The sequence below is a fragment of the Panthera uncia genome, assembly GCF_023721935.1.
Source record: "Panthera uncia isolate 11264 chromosome A1 unlocalized genomic scaffold, Puncia_PCG_1.0 HiC_scaffold_17, whole genome shotgun sequence".
Lineage (NCBI taxonomy): Eukaryota > Metazoa > Chordata > Mammalia > Carnivora > Felidae > Panthera > Panthera uncia.
In genome coordinates, this window is record NW_026057577.1 from 109,640,684 (window position 1) to 109,666,833 (window position 26,150).

Genomic DNA, 26,150 nt, shown 5'->3' on the forward strand with positions numbered 1-26,150 from the left:
GACAACCTATATTATCAGGTTGGAAATGGAAATGGAAATGGAAAATGCCTTTGTGGGATCCAAGATGACCACCTTTTGGGTCTCAGAAGGGCAGCCTTTCTTGGGGAGGATGGTGGCCATACTTTCTTCCTCTTTCCCCTTAACTATCCTTGCAACCAGCCTGCATCCTCCCCATGCTGGGAGAGGCCAGGACCAAGCTCGCCCTGGCCTTCCCAGAGGTGGTCAACTGTATCACTAGAGTCAGAGAAAAGAGGTCTGGGTGGACATCTCTATACAGCCCACTCAGGCCCAAAGCCTCCACCCAGAGCAGGGTCTCACGCTCACCCACACACTGCAGTGGGGGAAACCAGTTTGCTTGGAACCTGTGCCCAGAGCCAGCAGGTAGAGGAACATTGGGCTTCTGGGGAGCTCCAGCCTCTCCCCTGTGCCATATCCCCTGCTATGAAGGTACCTGCAGTGAAGGGAGGATGGGGGAAGGCCCTGGGGGCTCTCAGGGTCCAGACCTGACTCAAACAGCCAAGGGTCTGTCTTGGGGTGTAGGCAGGTGAGCCTGACAGCATGGCCTCACCACAGAGACCAGGATGCCTGGCCTGGAGGGAGTGGCTTGACCTGACACCTTCCAGAATGCCTCACATCAGGCTCATCTCACCAACCTCCTCCAGAAGCCTCAAAGGACCCGTGTGGAGTAGGTGGAAGCAGGTCCTTCTAGCTCTGAGTGTGGGCTTTTGATGGTGGATCTTCTCTCTCGTTCCCCATTCATTCTCTTTCTTTTCTGACTAGTCCTCTTGCCATCCTGCTCCTTGTTTGCAATCTCCGTTTTCCTTGCAGTTTCACCTTATTCTGTTTTAACCACGCCCTGCTTCCCTCTCTTCCCCTCTCCCCATCTTGCTCTCTGACTTCTCTCTCCCTCTCTGTCATTCTGCCTCTCTCTCAGTCAGTATCTCCCACAATCTTCCTCTTTGTGTTCCATCTCCAGCTTCTCTATACTGGCAAAGTCAGTGAAGATATATCTCCAGGACACTTCATTTTGAAAGTCTCTGCAACAGACTTGGACTCCGAAACCAACGCTCAGATCACATATTCTCTGCATGGTCCTGGAGCAGATGAATTTAAGCTGGATCCTCATACAGGTGGGTTTCCTGAGCTGCGGGATCCAGCCAAGAACTTACTTAGTGAATACCAGTGACAAGTGCCATGCTAGGCTCCTTGGAGAAGAAGCAAGAATTCACTTGTCCATCCATCCATTCACTCAGCAAACATATTGGTACTATGTGCCAAGTATTGCACTAGATGGCAGGACATAATCAATAGATGGACGGGCTCTGGGTCTTATGGGAAAAGCAGTCATCAGATCAGTGGTTTGAATGTGCTGAGTTACGAAAAAACGCAAGATGCTAAGGGAAGGTTTGACAGGAGCAGGGAGAGAGCCCTGGGGGCAGAGTTAAGGGAGTAGTAGGGATGGACACTCAAGGAGAATTTAGACAAGGACCTTGTTTTAGGAGAGAGCACATTCATCTGAGGTCCTGATGCAAGGCCAGAAACTAGTGCACAGGGGGGAGGAGATAGGCCAAGGGTAGGGGTGGGGGGGGCACAAACTCCACCTTTAGAGCCATCAGAGGATTTAGGCAGGTGAGCTTCATGGTCAAGGACATGATCTCAAGACGTGTATGTTGCAGACCTCAAAATATTATTGTAGAAAATCCCAAGAGAGAAAGTCTATAGAAGTCTAGCCCAGGTCAGGCACGTAGTACGAGTTCAGTGGATGCAGTTGACATTGTCATTATTATTAGAGGACAAAGCCCAGAGCTGGAAGCAGAGAGCCCTGCAGGGTAGACCACCAATGCCTGGGAGAGGATGGGCTGTGAGAGTCTGATGGAGAAGACAGGATGGGGTCTGCTTCCTTTGGAAAAACAGCCGCACAGTGGGATCCCCATCCAGCTGCGATGGGGGAAGGTGTGGGCATGGGCAGCACAGAAGGCCCAGGCCACAGACGGCCAGCTGCTGACACTTGGCTTGAAACCAAGAGCTCAAAGGATGGCTTGGAGATTCCTGAGCAGGGAGGTGGCAGGTGAGAGTGGTGTCCCAGGAAGCTGTCTGGATAAATAGGAGACAACCTTGTCCTTTCTCATTCCAGCATGGGCGTGCTGAGTCACCCCAGGCAGGTTACCTAATCTCTCTCTGGGGCTGTTTGTTCAGCTGCAGGATGATTGGTGGGGTCTTAAAAAAACGGGGTGGTTTTTTCTAAATATGGAAATAATACATGCTCATTGTACAAAAATCCAAACACCGTGGGCGTGTATTATGCAGAAACTGGAAAGTCTGTATAATAATCAGCCCCTCCCCAAAGAGAAGCACTCTAGAATACTATTTTGTGACTTGCTTTTTTTCACATAGCAACATCTTGGAGGTATTAACAAGGCATTACATAAAACTCTATCACAATTCCTTTTGGGTCGCACAGTATTTTACTGTATGGCTAATTCATAATATATCTAACCAGTCCCTTTTTGAAAGACATACAGGATATTTTCAGTATGTTGCTATTATAAACAGTGCTACAGAGAATATCTTTATACATACATTTTTATCCTTGGGTTGATTATTCCATAGGATATATTCTTAGATGTGAAATAGTGGGCCAAAGGATACTTTTTTTTTAATGTTTATTTTATTTTTGAGAGACAGAAACAGCACGAGCAGGGAAAGGGGCAGAGAGAGGGGGAGACACAGAATCTGAAGCAGGCTCCAGGCTCTGAGCTGTCAGCACCGAGGGGGCTTGAACTCACCATCTGTGAGATCTGTGAGATCATGACCTGAGCCGAAGTCGGACGCTTTACTGGCTGAGCCACCCAGGCGCGCCAAAGGATAAACACATTTTATGTGTTGTTAGAAATTGTCTAGTCGCCCTTTAAAAATGTTGTGCCTCTTTGTAGCTCATTGGTGAGAATCTGAAATTGGTGATGTGTTTGGGAGAATTAGGGAAGCAGGCAGGTGTGGGGCTGAGCTTCTTTCCTAACTGTATATACTCCCTTTTCTGACCCCTTTTTGTCACAGAGTGACAAAACTCTATGTCCCTGTGGTTGCCTTGCGTAGATACCTAGAAGGCATGTGCTGGAGGCATGTCCCCCAGAGAAAGCTCACTGGCTGTCGTTTCTCTGGCCAGGGGAGCTGACCACCCTTACAGCCCTAGACCGAGAGAAGAAGGATACGTACAGCCTTGTTGCCAAGGCGACGGATGGAGGCGGCCAGTCGTGCCAGGCAGATGTGACCCTCTACGTGGAGGATGTGAATGACAATGCCCCCCGTTTCTTCCCCAGCCACTGTGCTGTGGCTGTCTTCGACAACACCACGGTGAAGACCCCCGTGGCTGTGGTATTGGCCCGGGATCCCGACCAAGGTGAGGAGGAGAATGATTGGAGGCTCTTTGCTCATGGGGTCACCTGGGATGGGATGAGGGTTTGGCTCTCTGTGTGTTGCTCTGGGGCCTAGCAAGGACTCTGCCTCCTTGCTGAGTCTGCGAACACTTACAAGAGGAAAATGTCCACAACACCGCAAACCTAAGTGCTATGTGACAAAAGATTTGGGCAATGTTTTGAGGCCAGTACAGGGCATTTCAGCCTCATTGTTTGTCACTGGCACTTAGACCTGAGCCCTTTCAATGCTGCCATTTAACCTCAAGGACACTTTAAATACAAACATCTAATCTGAAATATACGAATCGGAATTATTCAACTCCAATGAATTTGCCACAAGAAAGGAATTTGGGGCACAAACTCTATTAAGCCTATTAAATTCTTTGATCAATTTTCTATATGATAAAGTGAAATCATTTTCAGTATTTTACATCTTAACTTTAATGACATTATTTGCATTAAGGTTAATTCTTTTTTTTTTAATTTACAAGGCAAGTTTGATTCATGCATGAGTATTTGTTCCATATTGTACCAATTATAACTTCTGCCATCATGAAGTAGTGTGTGTGTGTGTGTGTGTGTGTGTATATGTATATATGTATATATACACATAGTATGTGTGTATGTATGTATGTATGTATGTATACACACAGTGCATATGGCCAATTTTCTTAAGTTTTAGACAGGCATTGAAGGAGATGGAAGGTTTTAAGGGGATCTAGGAGTTCAAGAGAGGGCAAATAGAGCAAAGTCATCTAATGGCTACCAGGCCCTACACGGTGCTCAATTACCTATTACTTGGACACTTCCCGGGACAGGAAGCTCCCTACTTCCTAGGCAACTACTCGCCTGCCTTTCAAGGTACCTCCCTACTTCCTAGCAGCTACCTACTGACCTTCCATGGTACCTCAGATAATTATCAAGTGCTACCTATTTTGAGTTGACACCTGTCATTCCTGGTCCTGCCTTCTGTAGCCACACAGATCTAGACCCTCGCCCACGACAGCCTTTCTGAGGCCGGGAGGTGGTGATTACCTGCTCCAGCCCCAAGCTTTCCTTCCTGGGTGAAGGAGACCTAGTTCCTTCAATTACATGCTTCCGATCATGCCTTCTTTCTAGGACACATCCCGTGGCGTTATACCAGTTTACCATTAACCCTTCAAAACTGTTATTATTCTAATCCAAATATCCCACCCAGATATTCCAAACGTGGCCTGACCAGAAGCTCCCTCTCTCTAGAAAAATGTATATATGGGGGAGGTCCATGGCATGCACATTTAATTTGTGTAAATCCAACTACTCTAATAGGCAGTTTCTGCCGTCATTCAACCGAAAGGGTGTGTGTCCCCATATGTGTGTGAGATATGAGACCCTCAGGCTCAGGGATGCACTCCTCCCATTGGGTGAGGATCTTGTAGCTGAGCCTTCGCTCTTCTTCCTGCATGTCAGCCCCTACACAAGCCAACTGCTTCAGCTAGTACACAACCAAAGAAAATAACAGAATCGGAGCCAAACTGGAGAAACACTGTGTGTTTTGATTTACTAAGAACTTTCCATACCCATGGAGATGTGTGTCTCCTTAGTGTTTTATTCTGACATAATTATAGACACCTAGGAAGCTGCAAAAATAGTACTGGGAGGTCCCTGCACGGTTCCCCCAGCTTCCCCCAGTGGTGGCATTTTAGCTGTAGCAGGAAATTGGGACTGGGACATTACTGGTAACTGGACTTTACTCCTTATTCAGATTTTACCAGTTTCTATATGCACTCATTTGAATGTGTGCATGTGAGCACACGTTTTTGTGTGTATGGTTCTATTCCATATCATTCCACATACAGTTTCATGTAACCACCACCATAACCAAGATACGGAATTGTTCTATCACAACCGAGCAACTCAACATAGATGGTTTTGACCTTGTACAATTTTCACTTTATGAGCTGATGTTAGACTCTAACCCCGCATAAACATTTACAGATAATTTCATGGGTTTGCAGATGTCCTACCCTCCAGAACCTTTCTATGAGGACTTGAAGCCCCTGGTGAAGAATCCCCTACAGAGAAGTTCTCACTCTTTTTTTTTTTTTTTTTTAAATGTTTCTATTTATTTTTGAGAGAGAGACAGAGACAGAGACAGAGAGACAGAGCATGAGTGGGGGAGGGACAGAGAGAATGAGGGAGACACAGAATCGAAAGCAGGCCCCAGGCTCTGAGCTGTCAGCACACAGCCCCGATGCAGGGCTCGAATTCGTGAACCACGAGATCATGACCCGAGCTGAAGTCAGACGTCTGCTTAACCAATTGAGCCACCCAGGTGCCCCAATAGAGAGGTTCTCACTCTTAACACAGCCTGAGCAGGTTAGCCCTTATGGGGACCCTCCTCTCCAGGCCCTCCTGTGGCTAGAAATTTCACTGCAAGCAGGGCCAGAAGGAACCATGCCCTTGGTCTCCCCAACAGGTGCCAATGCCCAAGTGGTTTACTCTCTGACGGACTCTGCCGAAGGCCATTTTTCCATCGAGGCCACCACGGGTGTGATTCGGCTGGAGAAGCCGCTACGGGTCAAGCCACAGGAAGCACTGGAGCTCACCGTCCGTGCCTCTGACCTGGGCTCCCCGATACCGCTGTCCACACTGGGCACAGTCACCGTGTCAGTGGTAGGCCTTGATGATTACCTGCCTGTGTTCCTGAGCACTGAGCACAGCGTGCAGGTGCCCGAGGACAGCCAGCTTGGCACGGAGGTGCTGCGGCTGGCCACCCTCACTCGCCCCGGCGCCGAGAAGACCGGCTACCGTGTGGTCAGTGGGAACGAGCAGGGGAGGTTCCGCCTGGATGCCCGCACAGGTGAGCCAGCACCTACATGCAGCCTCATCCCCTACATGCACTTACACACACAGGGTCTTGGGGAGCACTGGCTTCACATATGGGGGGTGTCCCCTGCAGACCCTCCCAGGGCAGAACTCCTTTGGCTCTGTGCATCTCTCCAGGTCCCATGTTCCTTCCTTTACCCTGGGGCCAGCCTATCTGGGGACCCCCTTTATTCCTCCGCATCCCCACCCAGGACCCTTGGCGACCCAGTCTTCTCCCACAGTTTGTAGCTTCATGCTCCCAGCTCAGGGCCACCTTCTGGAGGCTGAGGCCACTCTCTGTCTTCGGCTGCAGAGGCATGAAGCACTTGCTGGAATCTGGGGCATAAGCAGCCCAGGGCAGGGCCACCTGCTTCCCACCTCTAGCCCTCCCCAAATATCCCAGCACTAACCCCTCTCCCCTTATTCTTATGAAGAGAGAACTGGGGAACAGTCTCTTCTTTCCTCCTGGCCGCAGAAAAGTCTAAGTCAGACGCACAGAACCTCGTGGAGGGGCCTCAGAGGCTGCCCAGGTCAGATCCCTTTCCACAGCACCCCCGCAATGATACTCTCTACCTCCTAAAGCAGCTGCCTTGTCATTGAGCAGTATTTTTTAATGGCTGTACTATATAAAAAAATAGAACAGCATAATGAACCCCATGTTCCCATCACCTAGCTTCAGTAATTGTCAACATAGGCCAGTCTGATTTCATCTTTACCCTTTACCACCACCCCCATGCACACATATTGCATTTGGTTAGTTATTTTAATCTCTAACATTTTCCTCTCCTTCTTTATTTGCCGTGTGGTCTAACTAATGAAACGTGGGTCAGTGTCAGGCAGAACTTTTCTATTTTGGATTGACTAGTCGCTGTATCTTTATGATGTCATATATCTCTCTAGCCCTCATATTCCTTATAAGTCACATTTGGATGAAAGACCTTGATCAGGTTCAAGCTCAATTTTGTGGCAACAGTGCTTCAGAGATGAGGCTGTGCTGTACTTTGCACTATGGTGGGAAGCATATGATAACCAATGGTTTTTTTCTGAGGTTAAGACTGACAATGAGCTTTCATGTTGTGAACCTGACCCATCCATTATAGATGGATCCTTCTAATGGTTTTAGCAAACATTGATGATTATTTCCTAGATATATGATTTCATTAGGGGCAGAAAAGGGGCAGCCTTCTAATCTTATCATTCCTCGTTCATTTACTAACTAGAATTCTTTATAAAGAAGATTTTTCTACCATTAAATATTTGGTTATCCAGGAACAGCTGGATACATCCTTCTTCTTTTCCAACTGTCAGAGAAATAAATCTACATCCTAGCAGTTCGTTGAGCAACTTGGAGTATTATAAAAGTCTTTGAAAACTAAGTTCTGTCATTTATTAGCTGGGCGAACTTGGGCAGCTCATTTACCTCGAGGGCATCAGTTGGCTCACCTAGAAAATGGGAACCACAAGTTCTTCCTGCTCTACAGAGTTATTACAGATCTACATGAGAGAGATTCAGTATTACAGATTTAAGTGAAATTTCAGTGAAATATTACAAAAATAAATGAGGGAAACAGTGCTGCTGAGAATGACAATAAGGGAAGTGAGAGGAGATGAAAGGGAAGAGGAAAGGAGGGTAATGGGGAAATAGAAAACAAAGATGGTGATGTAAGAGAGGAAGGAAGAGATGATGGAGGACAGGAAGGAGGAGATCTGTTTCTCCCAACCCTATTGAGCTGCCTCTCGTGGGGTTCAGCTCAAGACCCCTCAGCCCTCTGCCTTTGTGGCCCCAAGTGCTTCATTGCTCCCATTATCTCTTGTTTCTTCAGGGATCCTGTATGTCAACAGGAGCCTGGACTTTGAGACAAGCCCCAAGTTCTTCCTATCCATAGAGTGCAGCCGGAAAGGCTCTTCCTCCCTCAGTGACATGACTACAATCGTGGTCAACATCACTGATGTCAACGAACACCGGCCCAGATTCCCCCAGGATCTGTACACCACAAGCGTCTTGGAGAACGCTGCCGTGGGTCATGTCATGCTCACAGTAAGGATCTGCAGCTTTGCCCTTTGGGAGGCATGGACTTGGGTGGGTTCTTATCGCCTCCTCCCCCAGATGTCTATGAGCATGGGTTAGTTAATCAGTTTGTATACTATAGACTTGATTCTGACTTGCAGCCACTTGGCCAAACTGTTTCTCATGACAGAGGGTCTCAGGGCCATGTTTGATAAGGTCTAGATCATGTATTGATAGAGCGGGGCATGGGAGAGGCCTTAGAGGGGGTCTCTGTCCAGAGGCGCCAAGGTCTGGGAAGGACCTGGTGACAGTGTGTGATGTGGAGACTCAGTGTGTGGCGGGGGGAGGGGCACCAAATAACACTTCTTTGCATTCAAACATGTACTTGCTCCCTACTATATAGAGTGAAAACAAACTGCCCATATTCAAAGTTGACCATGACCTCTCCTTATTCTGCCTTCTGGTCTTATCTCCTTCTACTCTCTGACATGTATCCTATGCTCCAACCACCGAGGAAGATGTGCCTTTCCCCAAACAGCCTCTGCACTTTCATACATTCTGGGCTCATGTCTGGAATGCTGGCTCCACTCCCAGAAACCCTTCTTATCCTTCTGGGACTCATGAATGCTTTGCTAATCTCCCCAGGTAGAATTTACCGCTGTGTTCTCTGTGCTCTCATAAAGCTGATCACACGTTTCCTCAAATCAGAATGACCCATAACATTAGACATTAAACTTCCCGGTGGGCATATTCATTTTGGCATGCCCCTCACCTCCTAGTTCCGGACCTAGCATCCTGTCGGTATGAGTGAATGAGTACATGAATGAACCATGGCATGCTGAAATCTATCCTACGATATAAAATGAAGATGGGCGCCTGGGCGGCTCAGTCGGTTAAGCGGCCGACTTCAGCTCAGGTCATGATCTCGCGGTCCGTGAGTTCGAGTCCCGCGTCAGGCTCTGTGCTGACAGCTCAGAGCCTGGAGCCTGTTTCGGATTCTGTGTCTCCCTCTCTCTGACCCTCCCCCATTCATGCTCTGTCTCTCTCTGTCTCAAAAATAAATAAACGTTAAAAAAATTAAAAAAAAAATTAAAAATTAAAAAATTAAAAAAATAAAAATAAATAAATAAATAAAATGAAGAGATTCCTTTGGTAGGGATGACTGTGGCCCAAGGGACTGCCACTCTGATGGCAATCATTGGAGGGGACACTCATCTGTTCCCTTTACACTCCCAGGGGCCAATATTCCCTCAGGTCCCTCTTGACCTCCATTCACAGCTACCCTCCCACTGCTGCAGGTGTCAGCCACTGATGAAGACGGACCTGTAAATAGTGCCATCACTTACAGCCTGGTAGGAGGGAACCAGCTCGGGCACTTCACCGTCCACCCCAAGAAGGGGGAGCTGCAGGTGGCCAAGGCCCTGGATTGGGAACAGGTGAGTCATGTGGGAGGGGCCCGACCCGAGCTCATCAGAGCAGAGGTATGGTCCCAGTGCAGGTCCAGAGAACTGTGGTCAGCACCCCATGCTGACTTCTCCAGACCTGCCCTCACTTGTTTTCTCTGTGTGGTCTCTGTGGCCTATGAGGCCAGATGTAGGAGAGGGACTAAGTGACCCTTAACCTCCCTTAGAGGAGCTCAGGCTAGCTTCTTACTATTGACAAGGAGCCATTAGATAATAAATCAATAGTAATAAATCAATAATAAATTCTTGTTTACTGAGCACCTGCTCTGTGCCAGGAACTTTGCTAAGTGCTTTACATACATTTGGTCCTTAAAATAATCCTAGGGCGTGGGTCCCAATAATCTCACAGATGTTTAGTCACCTTCTCCATGTCTCACAGCTAGGAAATGGTTCAACTGGAAATCAAACCTATTTCTTCCTGTCTCCAAAACCTGGACCCTAAAATAGTATGTACGGGCAATGGAGGCAGGCATAGCGGAGCGTCTCCATCTTATTTTGGGGAAAACATTAGTGATGAGTCATGGGGCAGAACTGAGGGGTCTTGTTGCTAACTCTCTACCGGCATCTTGCTATACAGACTTCTAGCTATTCCCTGAGGCTCCGAGCCACAGACAGCGGGCGGCCCCCACTGCATGGGGACACAGACATCGCTATCCAAGTGGTTGATGTCAATGATAATCCACCGAGGTTCTTCCAGCTCAACTACAGCACCTCCGTCCAGGTACGCTTGAGCTTCCAAAGACATCTTGAAGCCTTCCTCCCTTCATCTCCCTCCTAGTGGAGGGTGCTCACCACTGATATCAGTTCATCCAAACATGGGCTGTGACCTTGCCAACTGATATCCCTAATGGCAACACAGCCTGCAAAAGGGGACTATGAATCACAACATTAACAAATAATCGGGCAATGTGCTAGGCACTTGCACATCCATTACCTCATTTGGGACCTGCATAGCTGCATGAAACAGGTAGTACGGTAACCACTGCCCCCCGCCCCCTTATTCGTGGTTTTGCTCTCTGTGGTTTCAGCCAGGCTGACCCCTAGTCAGTCACGGTCCAGAAGCTGGTGATCCCCTTCTGACATATCATCAGAAGGTCAGTAGTAGCTTAATGTACATCACACAGGCTGTGTGCTTATGTCGTTCATCTTACGTCACTTCATCATGTAGGCATCTTACTATCCTCACATGGTCACAAGAAGAAGGGTGAATACAGATACTTAGAGAGAGAGACCACACTCACATAACTTTTATTAGAGTATATTGTTATAATTTTCTATTTTATCATTAGTTATTGTTGTTAATCTCTTATTGTGCCTCATTTATAAATGAAACTTTATCGTAGGTATGTATGTATAGAAAAAAATCCCAGTATATACAAGGTGTGGTTACTATCCATGGTTTTTGGCATCCACTGGGGATGTTAGAACATATCACCAAGGATAAGGAGGCCTACTCTGTCCACTTTACAGGTTTTAAAATGGAGGTGCAGAAATGTGCCATTGTTAGAATGTGGCAAATCTGGGATTTACATGCAGAAGATTTTCCAGATCTCATTCTATTTTCATCATACTGATGGTTTACAAATGGGATTTGAAGAGGGCCTAGGGAATTGTGACCATAAGAGGTGAGGGAGGTGAGGACGAGGATAAGACGGCAGAATCGTGGGTCCTGCTATGTATCAGCCAGAGTCATTCACTTGTTTGTATATTATGAGTTTTAGGTAGGATGCTTTGACTGCCAATAACAGATTATCTTACTAAAACCTTGTTAAATAATAAAGATTTATTTCATGTAACAAAAGGTATGATGGTGGGAAGTTCTACTCCAGAATTGGTTATTTCATCAGAAAAGCAGTATCACAGCTTTCAGCTGGCTTCTTTGGAATTCCCTCACCTTCTTTCTCATGGTTACAAAATGGCTGCTGCAGCTCCAGCATCACATCCTTGTCTAACCATCTTCAAAGGCAAACAGAAGGGGACTTCCCCCCACTCTGTTTTTAGCAAAGAAGAAAACTTCTTAAAACCCTCATCTGGTTGACTTCTCCAATGATCAGAATCAGATTACATGATCAACATTAAACCAAAAACACACTTGAAATCAGATTTTATAACTGACTTAGACCAATCATAGTCCATCTCTTCTTAATAAGGACACAACTTTTCTGAGATACGGCCACCCCACACCTGAACAAAAGTCAGGTTTTGTAAGAAAGGAAGGAAGGAATGTCTATTGGATAGGCAACCATTAGTTTCTGTCCATCGGATTTCTGTTCATAGATAGGACTTTGTTGCAAAAAGACAGTGAACCACCACTGTGTTATAGATACTGAATTCCCATGTTATGGAGCAAAGACTGGAACAGTACCCAGGAAATCTATTTTTTAGTTGAATTCCTACTCGTTTTTAAATGTTCTCATTGAGTGGCTGTTCCATTGGTCTTCTAAACAGGAAACCATTTATAAGTGTTCAGTTGACCCTACGAATCACAAAATTTCCACATGGATCCCAGGCGCTTACGAATTTATATACGTGAATCGCCAGCTGTGTGAACTTGCACAAGTCACCTTCTGTAGGATAAGAGGACTCTAGGGACCCTTCTGGCCTCAAAGGGCTTTGTTTCTAAGACCCAGCACCGCCCTCAGAAAGCTCTTGGTCAAGATTGGCGGAGCCAACAACTAATTCAGAGGCTGGCAGAATGAATGAATGAATGAATGAATGACAGCTCGAGGTCCAGGCATGGCCTGAGAGCAGCCAGAGTGCTGAGGACTCAGCCCAGAGGAGGGGAGCCAGAAAGATGCAAAAGGAAGGACTGGAATTCATTTTGCTCTTTGATTTCCTGTCACTCTCTGTCTCAGGAGAACTCACCCATTGGCAGCAAAGTCCTGCAGTTGATCCTGAGTGACCCAGACTCCCCCGAGAACGGCCCCCCCTACTCATTCCGAATCACCAAGGGGAATGATGGCTCTGCCTTCCGAGTGACCCCTGATGGATGGCTGGTGACCACCATGGGCCTGAGAAAGAGAGTCCAGGAGTGGTATCAGCTTCAGATCAAGGTGAGAGCTGTGTTGGGCCACTGGTGGTGACCATGGTGACAGTAATGTGCGGCAAAAGCACTGCCAGTGCTCCTATTATTAGGGGGAAGTGTACAGAGCTCGCACTAGGTGCTGGGCCCTGGGTTAAGTTCTCCACGGGTCTCATTGCATTAAATCCTCGCAATGGGCTTCAGGGCAGGTACAATTACCACCCCTGCTTTACAGATGTAGCAACTGAGGCACAGGGAGCTTGAGCGACTGGCTTAAAGCAATACTGCTAATAAGTGGCAGAGGTGGGTTGCTCCAGACCAAACACTCTGACCCTAGAGCCTAAGCTCTTAATTCCTACACTGCCTCCAGGCAGAAGCATACCCTCACTCTGGCTCTAACTCCCTGAGCCAGAACAGCTCTCTGAACCTCACAGAAATTGGTGTGGGGTCCAAACTGGAGAACATATATACGTGTGAAGGGGTTACGGTGATGTTGCAAAGGGCAGCCTGAGAACAGCCAAAGTAAAGTGGTCAAGATGGTGGTTAAAGGTTTCTTCTTCATTTAATTCCCTCAAAATCCCTTTCTTAAATCTCAAGTCACAGTGGATCCTATTGTGCTGTGAACTTCTTCCCTGGGATCAGGATGACGGATCCATCCATTCATCCAGCCAGCCAGTCAGTCATTCACTGAGTCTTTGAACAAATATTGAGCACCCATCACGTGTCAGCCCCTATGCTTGCTGCTAGTAATGTAGCAGGCGGAAAGAAGGGGATGGTCCTCATGGGCTTTTGATTCCAATCACGGAGATAAACAATAAACAGATGAAGAAAGAAAGTGACGAGAGGCTCACAGGGCACAGGGGAGACATATTCAGAGGATGGCTGCCCTCACGAGGAGGGGACCTTTGAGCTGGGACCTGAGAAGTGAGCTGTGTGAAAATGGGCAGGGAAGTGTCACAGGCAGGAACAAGATGAGCCAAAGTCTCAAGCCAAGAGTTCAAGCTCTGGAACAAGGGCTTGAAGTGGCCTCAGATGGAGCTAATGTGGTCGGCGTGGTGATCTATAATGGGAATAAGCTGAAGACATGGGGTGGCTGGGTCATGGAGGTCTCATAGCTTGGGTGACCATACTACGTGAGGTCCAAACTGTGAGGCTCTTGAGAGGGAGAGAGGCGCTAAAAGCATTCATTGGCGATCGTTGAGCCACAACAGGACCAATTAGTGAAAATCAAGACTGACCCGGGCAAACCAGAAAGTAGAGCCAATCCTAACTATAAGCCTTGGTATTACTTTTATTACTACTTCCGATCCCAGCTGGAGCCAATGGTGCTGAAACCTTGAGCTGATAATGAAGACGCAGGGAGTGGATAGATTAGGGACAAGCTCTGCATGGAAATAAACAGGAGTTGGTGATAGATTGGAAATGGGCAGGGGGGGGGGTGGAGGAGAGAAGAATCAGGGTGACTCCCAGGTTCCTGGCTCCAGTGAAGACTGGGTGGTGGGGCCACTTATGAGGCTGGAAAGATGGTGGGGTGGGGGAAGAACAGGTTTATGGGGTAAAGTGAGGATCCTGTTTTGCACCGGTCACCTTTCAGGTGCCCATGAGACATCTAAGTGTCCAGCAGGTCGTTGGGAATGAGAATCTGCAGCTCAGCACACAGGTGTGGGCTAATGTAGAGGGTTCTCAAAGCTCAGGGCATGGACATGACCGCCTAGGGAGAGATGAAAGAGAACAGCTTCCTGAACTCTGTTTCTTGACCCAGACAATCACTCGGTAACTATCAGCATCACCATCTCCTGCATTTGTCCTGTATTTCCACTTTTGTTCACTGGGAGGTACTAGAGGCCAGCAAAAAAACGGGCTGTGGACCCAGGTAGTTCAGATTCTGCTCGGGACTTAACCTGCTGTGTGACCTTCGGCGAGTTACTTGACCTCTCTGAGCCTCAGTTATACCTGTTGTAAAATGGGAGATTTCGTGGCATCTATCTCGTAAGAAAGGCGAGGGTTTGGGTTAGTGTTGATATGCTATCTCATATATGCATCGGAAACATTTAAAAGTGACTGGCACACAGTTTTGCGCACAGTGATGCCAGCTGTATATTATACTTAGCAGTAGTCTTAACCACTGTCATTGCTATTGATGACCTCATCTGTGTTGCGCACAAATCCCAGTAGTAGGTGTCATTTCACAACCTTCTCCCCCCATTCAAAGCACGGGAATAAGATATGACTCTAGAGAAAGTTGTGGAGGCCCTGGGCTGACAGCTGTGAAAATGATAACGTCCCTGAGGAGAGGAAGGATACTTCGTTCTTGCTAATCTGGACACAAAGTTGCAGGGATGTTTGGCAAAACGTGAAAGGAAAAAGGCATTTTTTATTTACATTCTCTTCCTTGCTTAACTGAGGTCACGGCATGGCCTTGTTAAAACCTTCGTGGCTTTTCATGACTCTGACATAAAACCTGACCTTGTGCTCCTCAGCCTGTAAGTGACTGGGCGGCCTCCCTCGAGCCCTCCTCTGCCCTCAGCCCTGCCCACTCGCTCCAGCAGCCGGGACCCCTTTCTGCTTGGTCGAGCTCATCACGCTCTTTCCCCCGAGGGCTTGACGCTTGCTGTTCCCTGTGTCACCTGCTCTTCTCACCTCTCCTCACCCCTCAGGACTCAGCTCCTCAGAGATGCCTCCCCTCCCACCTGATCTGGGTTAGGTCCCTTTCACTCTTCACATCTCTGCCCCATGCTCTGGTGATTTCCTTCACGGTACTTCCTCCGAGTCTGACATTCCCTTGTGTATTTAGTGATGTATCTATTGTCTCTGGCCCGGGGAAAGGACTCAGCGAGTATCTGTTAGCTGAGGGACAAAGGCCCACTCCAACCCCAATCACATAGTAGAGGGGTGTCCAAGGAGAACCTCCTTAGGCTGACAGGGACCACGAAGGATGCACATAGGAATCATGCAGAGACATTTGATGCATCGCTTAAGGAAGGAGACAAGGAGCGCCTAGGTGGCTCAGTCGATTGAGCATCCGACTTTGACTCAGGTCATGATCTCGCGGTTCATGAGTTCGAGCCCCGCATTGGGCTCTGTGCTAACAGCTCGGAGCCCGGAGCCTGCTTCAGATTCTGTCTCCCTCTTCCTCTGCCCTTCCCTGCTGGTGCTCTGTCTCTCAATAATAAATAAACGTTAAAAAATTTTAAAAAAGGAAGGAGACAGAACGAGGGACGTTGGAGAGGAAGGAGGCTTGCTTTCGAGTGGCCAGAGAGACTTAGGAAGAGGCTCGGAGAGATGTCAAATGAGGAAAGGGAGCTCAGCTTTACCATGTGGTAGGAGATGGAACTCCCTCCACAAAACCTCCGGTGCGTTTGGAGTCCTTGTTTTCTTTTTCACCTCTGACAGCGCGTTGAGCCTGCCCCCTGAGCAGAGAGACCAGGCTGCCCAAGGAGGCCCGGCCTGGTCTGGGCCACCGACAGCTGCAGCCCATGGTGACGGCAGTGCCCGTTCTGTCCACAGGTGTCAGACAGTGGCATCCCTCCCCTCTCGTCCTCGACGTCCGTCAGAGTCCACATCACGGAGCAGAGCCACTACCCACCCTCGGCCCTGCCACTGGAGATCTTCATCACCGTCGGGGAGGAGGAGTTCCAGGGGGGCATGGTGGGCAAAATCCACGCCACGGACCGAGACCCTCAGGACACGCTGACCTACAGCTTGGCAGGAGAGGAGGCCCTGGGCAGGCACTTCTCGGTGGGCGCAACTGATGGCAAGATTATCGCCACCCAGGGCCTGTCTCGCGGCCGCTATGCTTTCAACGTCACCGTCGATGACGGGACTTTTGCCACCACTGCTGGGGTCCACGTCCACGTGTGGCACATGGGGCGGGAGGCTCTGCAGCAGGCCCTGTGGATGGGCTTCCACCAGCTCACCCCGGAGGAGCTGGTAAGTGACCACTGGAGAAACCTGCAGAGGTTCCTCAGCAACAAACTGGACATCAGACGAGCTAACATCCACCTGGCCAGCCTTCAGCCTGCAGACACCACGGCTGGGGTGGACGTGCTCTTGGTCTTTGAGGGGCATTCTGGAACCTTCTACAAGCTCCAGGAGCTGGCATCCATCATCACTCGCTCGGCCGAGGAGATGGAGCAGTCGGTGGGAATTCAGATGAGGTCAGCCATGCCCGTGGTGCCCTGCCAGGGCCCGAGCTGCCAGGGTCAAAGGTGCCAAGAGACGGTGCACCTGGACCCCAGGGTGGGACCCACCTACAGCACAGCCAGGCTCAGTATCCTGACCCCGCGGCACCGCCTGGAGAGGAGCTGCTCTTGCAATGGTGAGTGACGGGCTTCTCCAAGACACCCAGCACTGCGGGGCTCAGCCAGACTGGCTCTGGGGGTGGAGATCCCAGGGAGGCCCCGGGGAGTAGTGAGAGGGGGGTTTTAACAGGGCTAAAGGCCACAGTCTACAGGCCACCGTGAGACAGGTGGCAGCCTCCCCAAATCTAGTCATGGAACAGCACCCCATTCCCGGCCACTTTTTGGAGTTTTGAAAATAATAGTCAGGAATCAAGAGGCAAGTAAGTAGCAGGATGGCTAAGAGCAGACTCTGACATCAGACTGCCTGGGTTTGAATCCCAGCTCTGCCCCTTGCTCGCCAACTAACCTTAGGAAAATGACCTAGCCTCTCCGTGCCTTTGGGCGGTTAGAGGAATTAAATGAGTGTTAAATGTCAAGGGCTTGCTAATAAAAAAAAAAAAAAAAAAAAATAGAAATGAAAAAATAAAATAAAATAAAAATAACAAATAAGGGGCACCTGGGTGGCTTGGTCGGTTAAGTGTCCGACTTCGGCTCGGGTCATGATCTCACGGTCCGTGAGTTCGAGCCCCACGTCGGGCTCTGTGCTGACCGCTCAGAGCCTGGAGCCTGTTTCAGATTCTGTGTCTCCCTCTCTCTCTGCCCCTCCCCTGCTTGCGCTCTGTCTCTCTCTCTCTCTCTCTCTCTCTCTCTCAAAAATAAACATTAAAAAAAAAAGTGCCTGACATACAGACAGTGGTCAGTAAACATGAGTTACTGCTACTTCTACTGTTATTCCTGCTATAGCGTGCTGCTTATAATCTCAAGATTTAGACTAGACAGCTCAGGTTCAAACCCCAGCTCCACCTCTTGCTAGCTGTGTGACCTTAGGTGGGTTGCCAAATCCTCTGAACTGTAGTTTCTCAACTATAAGATAATGAAAATATTACCATCTGCCTTCTGGAGTAGGTTTGGGGAGTAAATTATTTAATGGATATAAAAGCACTTAACCTTGGCCAGGCCCATCATAAGCACCCCGTCAGTGATGGTTGCCATTCACACGGTGGCGATGGTTGCTAGAAGGATTCTGCTGTGCACCAGGCACTGTGTCTACGTTACCTGAACTGACTGTCACCAACACCCTGAGAAGCAGGGTCACCAGATCCAACTATAGTGGAAACTGAGGGATGGGGATTGTGTTGGTTTGCTCGATGCTGTACAGCCTCCAAAGAAGGACTGGTTAATTAAATAGCCATGTGTCCTACTCTAAAGCTTGAGCTCTTTACCGCAACCCACAGGAAGTTAGTTTTCTGATTAGACTCAACTCCAGCACCCCTGGCGTCAAGAATCAGTGCTCTGGACCAGCTTGGGGATGTTGGCAAAGGGAAAACGGCATCGCCTCCCCTTCACCATCGCCCCCTGCCTGGCCTGGCCTACCTTTATGGGTCTCCCCAGTTTGCATTAGGGAAATTCTTTCTCCAAAGATTTGTGGGCTTTTTCTAGGTCCCACTGTATTCAGGCTGGGTGAGCTACTCTGGGTGGGTGTGGGAGGGAAGGGTTTCCCTTCTCTGTCTCTTGCCCCAGGGTTGCCTGCAGGGAACGCTGTGCTGGCCAAAGGTTCTCTTGCGGTCACCTGGCACCAGACAGTGGAGGTTCTAAAATTCATGCTTATTCAGAATCATCTGGGGAGTGTGTTTTTAAAGAGAACTGCTCCTGCGTATCACCTCCAGAGTCTGTTATTCAGAAAGTCTTGGGTGAGGCCTAGAATTGGCATTTTTTAAATAAAGTTTTTAGGGGCGCCTGGGTGGCTCAGTCGGTTGAGCGGCCGACTTCGGCTCAGGTCACGATCTCGCGGTCCGTGGGTTCGAGCCCCGCGTCGGGCTCTGTGCTGACAGCTCAGAGCCTGGAGCCTGTTTCAGATTCTGTGTCTCCCTCTTTCTCTGACCCTCCCCCGTTCATGCTCTGTCTCTCTCTGTCTCAAAAATAAATAAATGTTAAGCTGAGGGTTGATGGGGGGTGGGAGGGAGGGGAGGGTGGGTGATGGGTATTGAGGAGGGCACCTTTTGGGATGAGCACTGGGTGTTGTATGGAAACCAACTGGACAATAAATTTCATATATTGAAAAAAAATAAATAAGTAAATAAATAAATGTTATAAATAAATAAATAAATAAATAAATAAAGTTTTTATTTTAATTCCAGTACAGTTGACATACTGTATGTGTTACATTAGTTTCGGGTGTACAATAGAGTGATTCAATAATTCTATACATTACTCAGTGCTCGTCATGATAAATGTATTCTTAATGCCATCCCCCTATTTCTCCCATCCCTCCCCCCACCTCCCCCCTGGTAAATTTCAGTTTGTTCTCTACAGTTTAAAGTCTGTTTCTTGGTTTGTCTGTCGGTCTCTCTCTCATCCTCTCTCTCTCTTTTTCCTTGGAATTGGCATTTTTAAACAGCATCTCAGGTAGTTCTGAAGCAGGTGGTCCAAGGTCTACGCTTGGAGAATTATTAGAGAGGCTGGCTCACCAATCACCAGAATCAATGAGGGTTGTGTTGTTACTTCTTAAAACATTTTGGTGAAACGTGGCATACAGAAAGATCCATGGACCCCTGTGTACAGCCCAACCGGTTTTCACAAACCAAACACACCCGTGTAACTAGCACCTGTATCAAGGATCACTTCTCGGGAACCTCCCTTGTCTCCCTTCCAGTTGCTACACCCATCGTGGGGAGATTTTTTTAAATGCAGACTCTCGGGGCGCCTGGGTGGCCCAGTCCGTTAAACGTCCGACTGTTGGTTTCGGCTCAGGTCATGATCTTGCGGTTTTGTGAGATCGAGCCCTGCTTCGGGCTCTGCGCTGACAGCGCGGAGCCTGCTTAGAATTCTCTCTTTCCCTCTTTCTGCCCCTCTCCCCCCTCACTCTGCCTCCGTCTCAATCAAAATAAAAAAATAAACTTTATAAATAAATAAACAAAATGCAGATTCTCTTGTTCCTCCAGAACTACTGAGTCATACTCTCTGAGGGTAGAGTGTGGCATTCTGTATTTTAAAACTTTCTCCAGCTGGTCCTGATATTCAGCCAGGTCTGAGAATTCCTGATCTCCATCATCTTCAATATCCCATAGAGTAATGACCTACTACAACGGAATTGCCAGCATCAGAGAGTCTTAGACTCAGAGTACAACAGACTCTTAGGATCTTGAAATGCCATGTGCCTCGGGCTTTCTGGTTCTTCCTTCTCCTCTTGGCTTTTATTCTCTCTCTTCAACAATCTGGGAGATCTGGGGCCTATACATCTGCTCCCCTTGCTGGACAACTGATAAGCTTATCCACACTGAGGTTTTAGGGATTCAGCAACTGAACTCACTTCTGGGGAAGGTAGTAATCTGTATAATGTAGCATTTCCCAAGGCAGGCCCACACAACGCTATTTCCAAGGGCTTTGAATAGGTGGTCCACATAAGAGGGTCCCCTGGTCAAACAAGCAGGAGAAACTCAAGTTTAAGTGAAGACTCCTTGCTCTGCAACTGTGTGTTACCAATTGCTACAGGGCGATGTGCATGCAGGACTTTACAGAAGTTTGGGCCCCTTCCTTTATCGAAGGGTCCTCTCCACCTCTCACAGTGCTTCATATGGTTAAGAGCTTACTCAAATGGTTACCCTCCTAATGGTGAAGGAGAGATCCTGAAGCAAATGACCTTTGTGGTATTCCTGAAATCACATATATATGCAGAATCCTCTCCAATTCTACCTCCTTCTTCCCCCAGTGATGTCAAAAACAACACAGAAACTATGTAGGGTATAAATTTTCATGTCCACACATTTCATTGGTTACATTTCCAGCTTGATTCTTGCTTTCTTACTGGTTTGGGCTCACAGTTCCTCCCTCAAGCTGGGACCCAAGGCAAGAGTTTCTGGGGCCAAAAGAAAGCGTGCAAGGTGATGGCCCGTGTCTAGCTGCATGGCCCTGGACAAGTAACCCCCCACCCCCAAGAAGCCTCATTCTTTCATCTATAAAATGTGAGCAATGTCACCCAAGGGTTGAATGAGACAAAGTCAGCTCGGGGACTCCAAGGGGACCTCTTCATAAGGAGTTGACATCTCTGGTTGCTTCTCCAGGTACCGCCACAAGGTTCAGCGGTCAAAGCTTTGGACGGTACCGTCTTCCAGAGGCTCAGAACTGGCACATCCGGTTCCGTCTGAAAACACTCCAATCACAGGCTGTTCTCCTGTTCAGCAATGAGACAGTGTGTATCTCCCTGAAGGTAAGGCACTACAGCCTGAGGGATTTCATGTGGGTGTGCCAGGCTGTTGGGGGGCAGCAGGGGGAAGAGCCAAGAAGCCCATTTTCTGGCAAAGAAAATCCTACATGGTTTTCAGGGATGATAGTGTGACTACTGAGTTAAGATGCAAGGCCTTCCACTTGTGAAGGCCAAAGCCCCCAACCTGGAGATCTACATCCAAGGACAACCAGAGGTCAGACTGCTCTGTGGGAGGAGAGAGAGCCTCTGAAGATAGAGGGAGAAATGGATGAGGCCACCTGGCCAGGGTGGTTTTTTGTTTGTTTGTTTGTTTTTGTCACTTTTGCTGAGTAAGACAAGTGTTTCCCAAGATGGGTGGGAGGCTGGCTACACCAAGGTGCTCAAGGCTACAAACCCAGCATTAAGTTACAAGGACTCACATGGAAGAAAAGTGAATTTTTTCAGTCCCTCTGATTACATCTCATAGGACATCTCAGTTTGCCTGCCTCCAACACTCAAGCCAATCTCCCAGGTTGATAAAGAAAAAGACTTTGGCAGCTAGTTAGAAATTATTATGCCATAAATATTTAGTGACCATCTACCTAGTGACAGGCACTGTTCTAGATGCTTGGGTCTCATTGGTGAATAAGACAAAAATCTCTCTCAGATTTTCACCCTACAGGGGGAAGACGGACAATAAATATAAATATAATGGCTCAGAAAAGTATAGTTTGTCCAAATGTGATAAGTGCATTGACTTAAAAAAAAAAAGGATAAGGGGGATCAGGAGGGGGGGGTTGCAGTTTTAAGTAAGGCGATCAGGGAAGGCTTCACTGAGTTGATAAGTGAACCATAATGTGAAGGGGGTGAGGGTAGACATCTGGAGGAACAGCGTTCTAGGGAGAGGGAATAGCAATGCAAAAACCTTTTGGTAGGAGAATGCTTAGCATGTTTAAGGAACAGCCCAGAGATTAGTAGTAGGAGTCGAAGTCAGATATATAATGGGATGAGGGAATACCTATAAAGTTCTCATAGGCCACTTAAGGGCTTCGGCTTTTATTCCAAGCAAAATGGAGGGCATAAGAAGGTTTGAGCAGAGAATTGACATGATGTGACATATTCAAAAGGGTTGCCATGGCTCCGGTTGATAAGCAACTTTAGAGAAACAAGGATAAAAGCAGAGGGAACCAGCCAAGAGCCTATTGCAATAATTCAGGTGAGAGATGGTGGTGGTCTAGATCAGGGTAATGACAGTGAAATGGGAGGAAGGGTTCAGAATCGGGTAGATTTTTGAAGGTAAAGCCAACAGGATTTCCTGATGAATTGAATGAGGGCTGGGAGAGAAAGCAAGGAGTAAGTTTCAGCCTGAGTAACTAGAAGGAATGGAGTGGCTGCCAACAGACCCTGGGAAGGCTATGGGTAGAACAGGTTTGGGGAAGATTGATAGCTCAGATTTGGAGGTGTAAGTCTGAGATGCCTATTGAACTTCCAAGTAGAGCTTGATAAACAAGTATAGTGTCTGTGAGAAAGGTCTGGGGTAGAGATGAAGATCTGGGAGCATTCGGCATATACTCAGTATCGAAAGCCATGAAACTGAGTGAGATCACCAAGGAGTGTAGATTGGAAGAAAGATTAGACCAAGGATTCATCCTTGCGACACTTCAACATTGAGAGGCCTGGGGGAAGAGGAGGATCCAACAAAGGAGACTGAAAAGGTGCAGCCAGTGATGTGGGGGGCGGGGGGGGGGGGGACCAAGAGTATCGTATCCAGGAAGCTGAATGAAGAACACGTATCATGGAGGAAGGAGGGACCAGCTGGTAATGTGCTGCTCTGAGAGGTTAAATGAGATGGGAAGTGATATTAATCATTGGATTTGACAACACAGAGGTCACTGAATACCCTGAAACCAGTGGTTTCTGTATCATGGTGGATGGTGGGTGGAATTTCGCTACAAAGAGGGAGCAAAGAAAGTGATATCTGATGGAAGAAGTGGGTTCAAGACATTTTTTTTTAAAGATTAGAGCAATAACAGCATTTTTGTGATGACTGGAATGGTACAGTAGAGAATGAACAATTTGTGATGTAGAAAAAAAGAAAGAGTTGATGGAAACTCATCCTTGAGGAGGTAAGGGGGTTGTGATCTAGTGCATGAATGGAGAGACTGGCCTCCACCAAGCTGGGGAGATGTGATGGTAAGAGTGCCGATAAGTCCCGACCTGGTTGCTAAGAGCAAGGATGGGGAGGGGAGAATCAGGAGTCTCAGGAGGGAGAAGTTGTGAGAATAGTCATCTGGGAGAGTAAACCGACTATGGAAGATAGCACCATAATTAGGCACCATGAAGGGCTCATTTGAGACTCACGGTCATGAAATTAAAGAGAGGTCAATAAGCAAGCCTGAATGTTTTTCTCCAGCCATGTTTACCTCCATGATGCTCACATACAGTTGGGGGACGGTTGGACTTGACCAGATTTGTGGGTTTGCCAAGTGACTTCTACCAAGAAAGAGAGGACAGGAATTTGGCTATGGAATTTAAACTGGATAAGGAGACAAGTGAGGCCCTTACAGAGGTTGAGAGACAATGGAAAGATGATGGGACCAGTAGATTTGTGGTCCTAACCAAGTGAAAGGAGTGATTTAAGGACAATGTTTTGAGTCTACATTCTGTAGTAATAGTAAGTTTCCTTTTTAAGTATATAACGGTATAGGTAGTATTCAAGCAGGGCAAAAATTGGGAAAGTGGTGTACAAACAAGCAGCTTCTTTCTATAAAATACTGGATTGGATTTTCAAATTTCACCCAGAAAAAGCTCTACACAGCCGAGTAAGCAGAAGTTCTATCTCTTGGCCACAGTAGTCCTATTTCTTGGGCTGAGGTAAACTAAAATGATTTAACCTAGTGTTTTCTCAGATTTCTTGATTTCAGGACTTTTCACACTCTTAAACATAATTGAAGATCCTAGGGAAGTTTTGTTTATGTGGGTTATAGCTATCACTATTTTCAGTGTTACAAATTAAAACTGAGAAATGTTAAAATCTTTATTTATTAATTCATTTAAAAAGAGGGGCGCCTGGGTGGCTTAGTCAGTTAAGCGTCTGACTCTCAGTTTCAGCTCAGGTCATGATCTCACTGTTCATGAGTTCAAGCCTCACATCAGGCTCTGTGCTAACACTGTGGAGCCTGCTTGGGATTCTCTGTCTCCCTCTCTCTCTGCCCCTTCCCTGCCCTCTCTCTGAAAAATAAACAAACTTAAAAAAAATTAAAATAACAAGAAATGTATTACATGTTAACACAAATACCATATTTTTGTGAATAATAATTACATTTCCAGAATTAAGAAAAAAGAAGAGAGTGGCATTGTTTTACATTTTTGCATATCTCTCTTACACATGTATGGCTCAACAGTAGGCAGCTGGATTTTTAGATGTACCTCTGTGTTCATCAGTTGTGGTAGCACATGTCTGGAAGTATATTCGTGAGAGAATGAGAGGATAAAAGGCAAATAATGTCTTAGGATTATTATAAAAATGGTCTCCCTCTGTGGATCCTCTTGAAAGGTCTTAGAGACCTACTTTGATTACAGCGGAACTGTTGAAGAAGAGAGGGGGGGTGAGGGAGGTTTTTGGTGTCCCTGAAGGCCAATGTTGAGGAATGTACTACAAAGGCCTGCAAAGAAGAATCCAAAAGACACGGTCTCAGTCAGCAAGGTATCTCTGGGCCTCAGTTTCCTCATCTGTGAAAGGAGATGCTATCCCTACCCAGATCATCCATGGAGTGTGGTAAGGGCCAAATGAGACCATAGACAGAAAAGTACTTTGAGGGCTTTTATACTCCACAAAGACCATGTCTAAAACAGCCTTAAAAGTCACCAAACGCTACCTCCCTGACCCATGAAGACACAACCGACATTCTTTGCCCGGGCAGCTTGTTAGCAGTGCTCTTCCAAGGACTTCTTGGCTTTGCTGATGGCATCTGGGCTTTCTTTGCAGCTGGTCAATGGAGTGCTCCAGCTGGAATACCGTTGCCCAGGTGGTTTCTATGGAAATCTTTCCTCCTGGCTCCATGTGAATGACCAAGAGTGGCACTCCGTTGTGGTGGAGGAGACAGACACTTCCCTTCGCCTCTTGGTTGACAGATCCAGCGACACCTCCCTCATGCTCCCAAAGAACTGCCGGGGTCTCAGGCCTGAAGGGGACCTCTTTCTGGGTGGCCTTGTTCTCTTGAGTTCTTCCCCAAATGTGTCCCAGGGCTTCGAAGGCTGCCTGGATGCAGTTGTGGTCAACGGAGAGGCACTGGAGCTGCTGGTCCATGGCAAGAAGGCATCAGGCTTGCTGGAAAGGCAGGCCCTCACCCAGTGCTGCGTGCACAGTGATGACTGCAGCCAAAACCCATGTCTCAATGGCGGAAGGTGCTCACAGACCCGTGGGGCAGGTAAGGGCTGGAAATGACTCCAAGGCTTATCCCAGGAGGCTCTTCAGAAGACCCTAGCCTGTTGAACTAGCAATCATATATCACTGAAGAGTTTACAAAGTATGTCCCTTCAGCACAGCGCCATGAGGGAGAGAGGGCGTTGGAACAAAGTCACCAATGGCTCCACTTTACAGCACAGGAAACTGCTGGGTTGTGTAAGGGATACCCAGATTGGTGAAAGGCACATGGCTGTCAGGTGAGAGAGGCATGTTTGGGTGTAGATCCCAGTGGAGCACTCCTGCCCTCTGATTCCAAACGTCTCTCTCCTCCCCTTACTATCTCTTGAGTAACGGGTTGGGATCTGCTAGGTTTACACCACGGGGAGCCAGGAGTCTTTGTTCTTCCTCAACAAGGACTGACTTGTTTGGATGAGACAGGCACGAACAGGGACCTCTGGTGCCACAG

The 26,150-nt window shown here is 47.8% G+C and overlaps 1 protein-coding gene across 1 annotated transcript in view; it reads left to right on the top strand.

Annotated features, from left to right (window-relative positions):
* The window catches only part of FAT2 (FAT atypical cadherin 2), a 62,126-nt gene that overhangs the window by 29,281 nt on the left and 6,695 nt on the right, over window positions 1-26,150 (top strand). Inside the window, exons 11-20 of the mRNA XM_049647960.1 lie at window positions 977-1,130; window positions 3,164-3,397; window positions 5,872-6,255; window positions 8,084-8,298; window positions 9,567-9,704; window positions 10,309-10,452; window positions 12,587-12,784; window positions 16,261-17,071; window positions 21,155-21,300; window positions 25,265-25,706. Coding sequence (XP_049503917.1) covers window positions 977-1,130; window positions 3,164-3,397; window positions 5,872-6,255; window positions 8,084-8,298; window positions 9,567-9,704; window positions 10,309-10,452; window positions 12,587-12,784; window positions 16,261-17,071; window positions 21,155-21,300; window positions 25,265-25,706 — 2,866 coding nt within the window. The remainder of the gene's footprint in view (window positions 1-976; window positions 1,131-3,163; window positions 3,398-5,871; window positions 6,256-8,083; window positions 8,299-9,566; window positions 9,705-10,308; window positions 10,453-12,586; window positions 12,785-16,260; window positions 17,072-21,154; window positions 21,301-25,264; window positions 25,707-26,150) is intronic.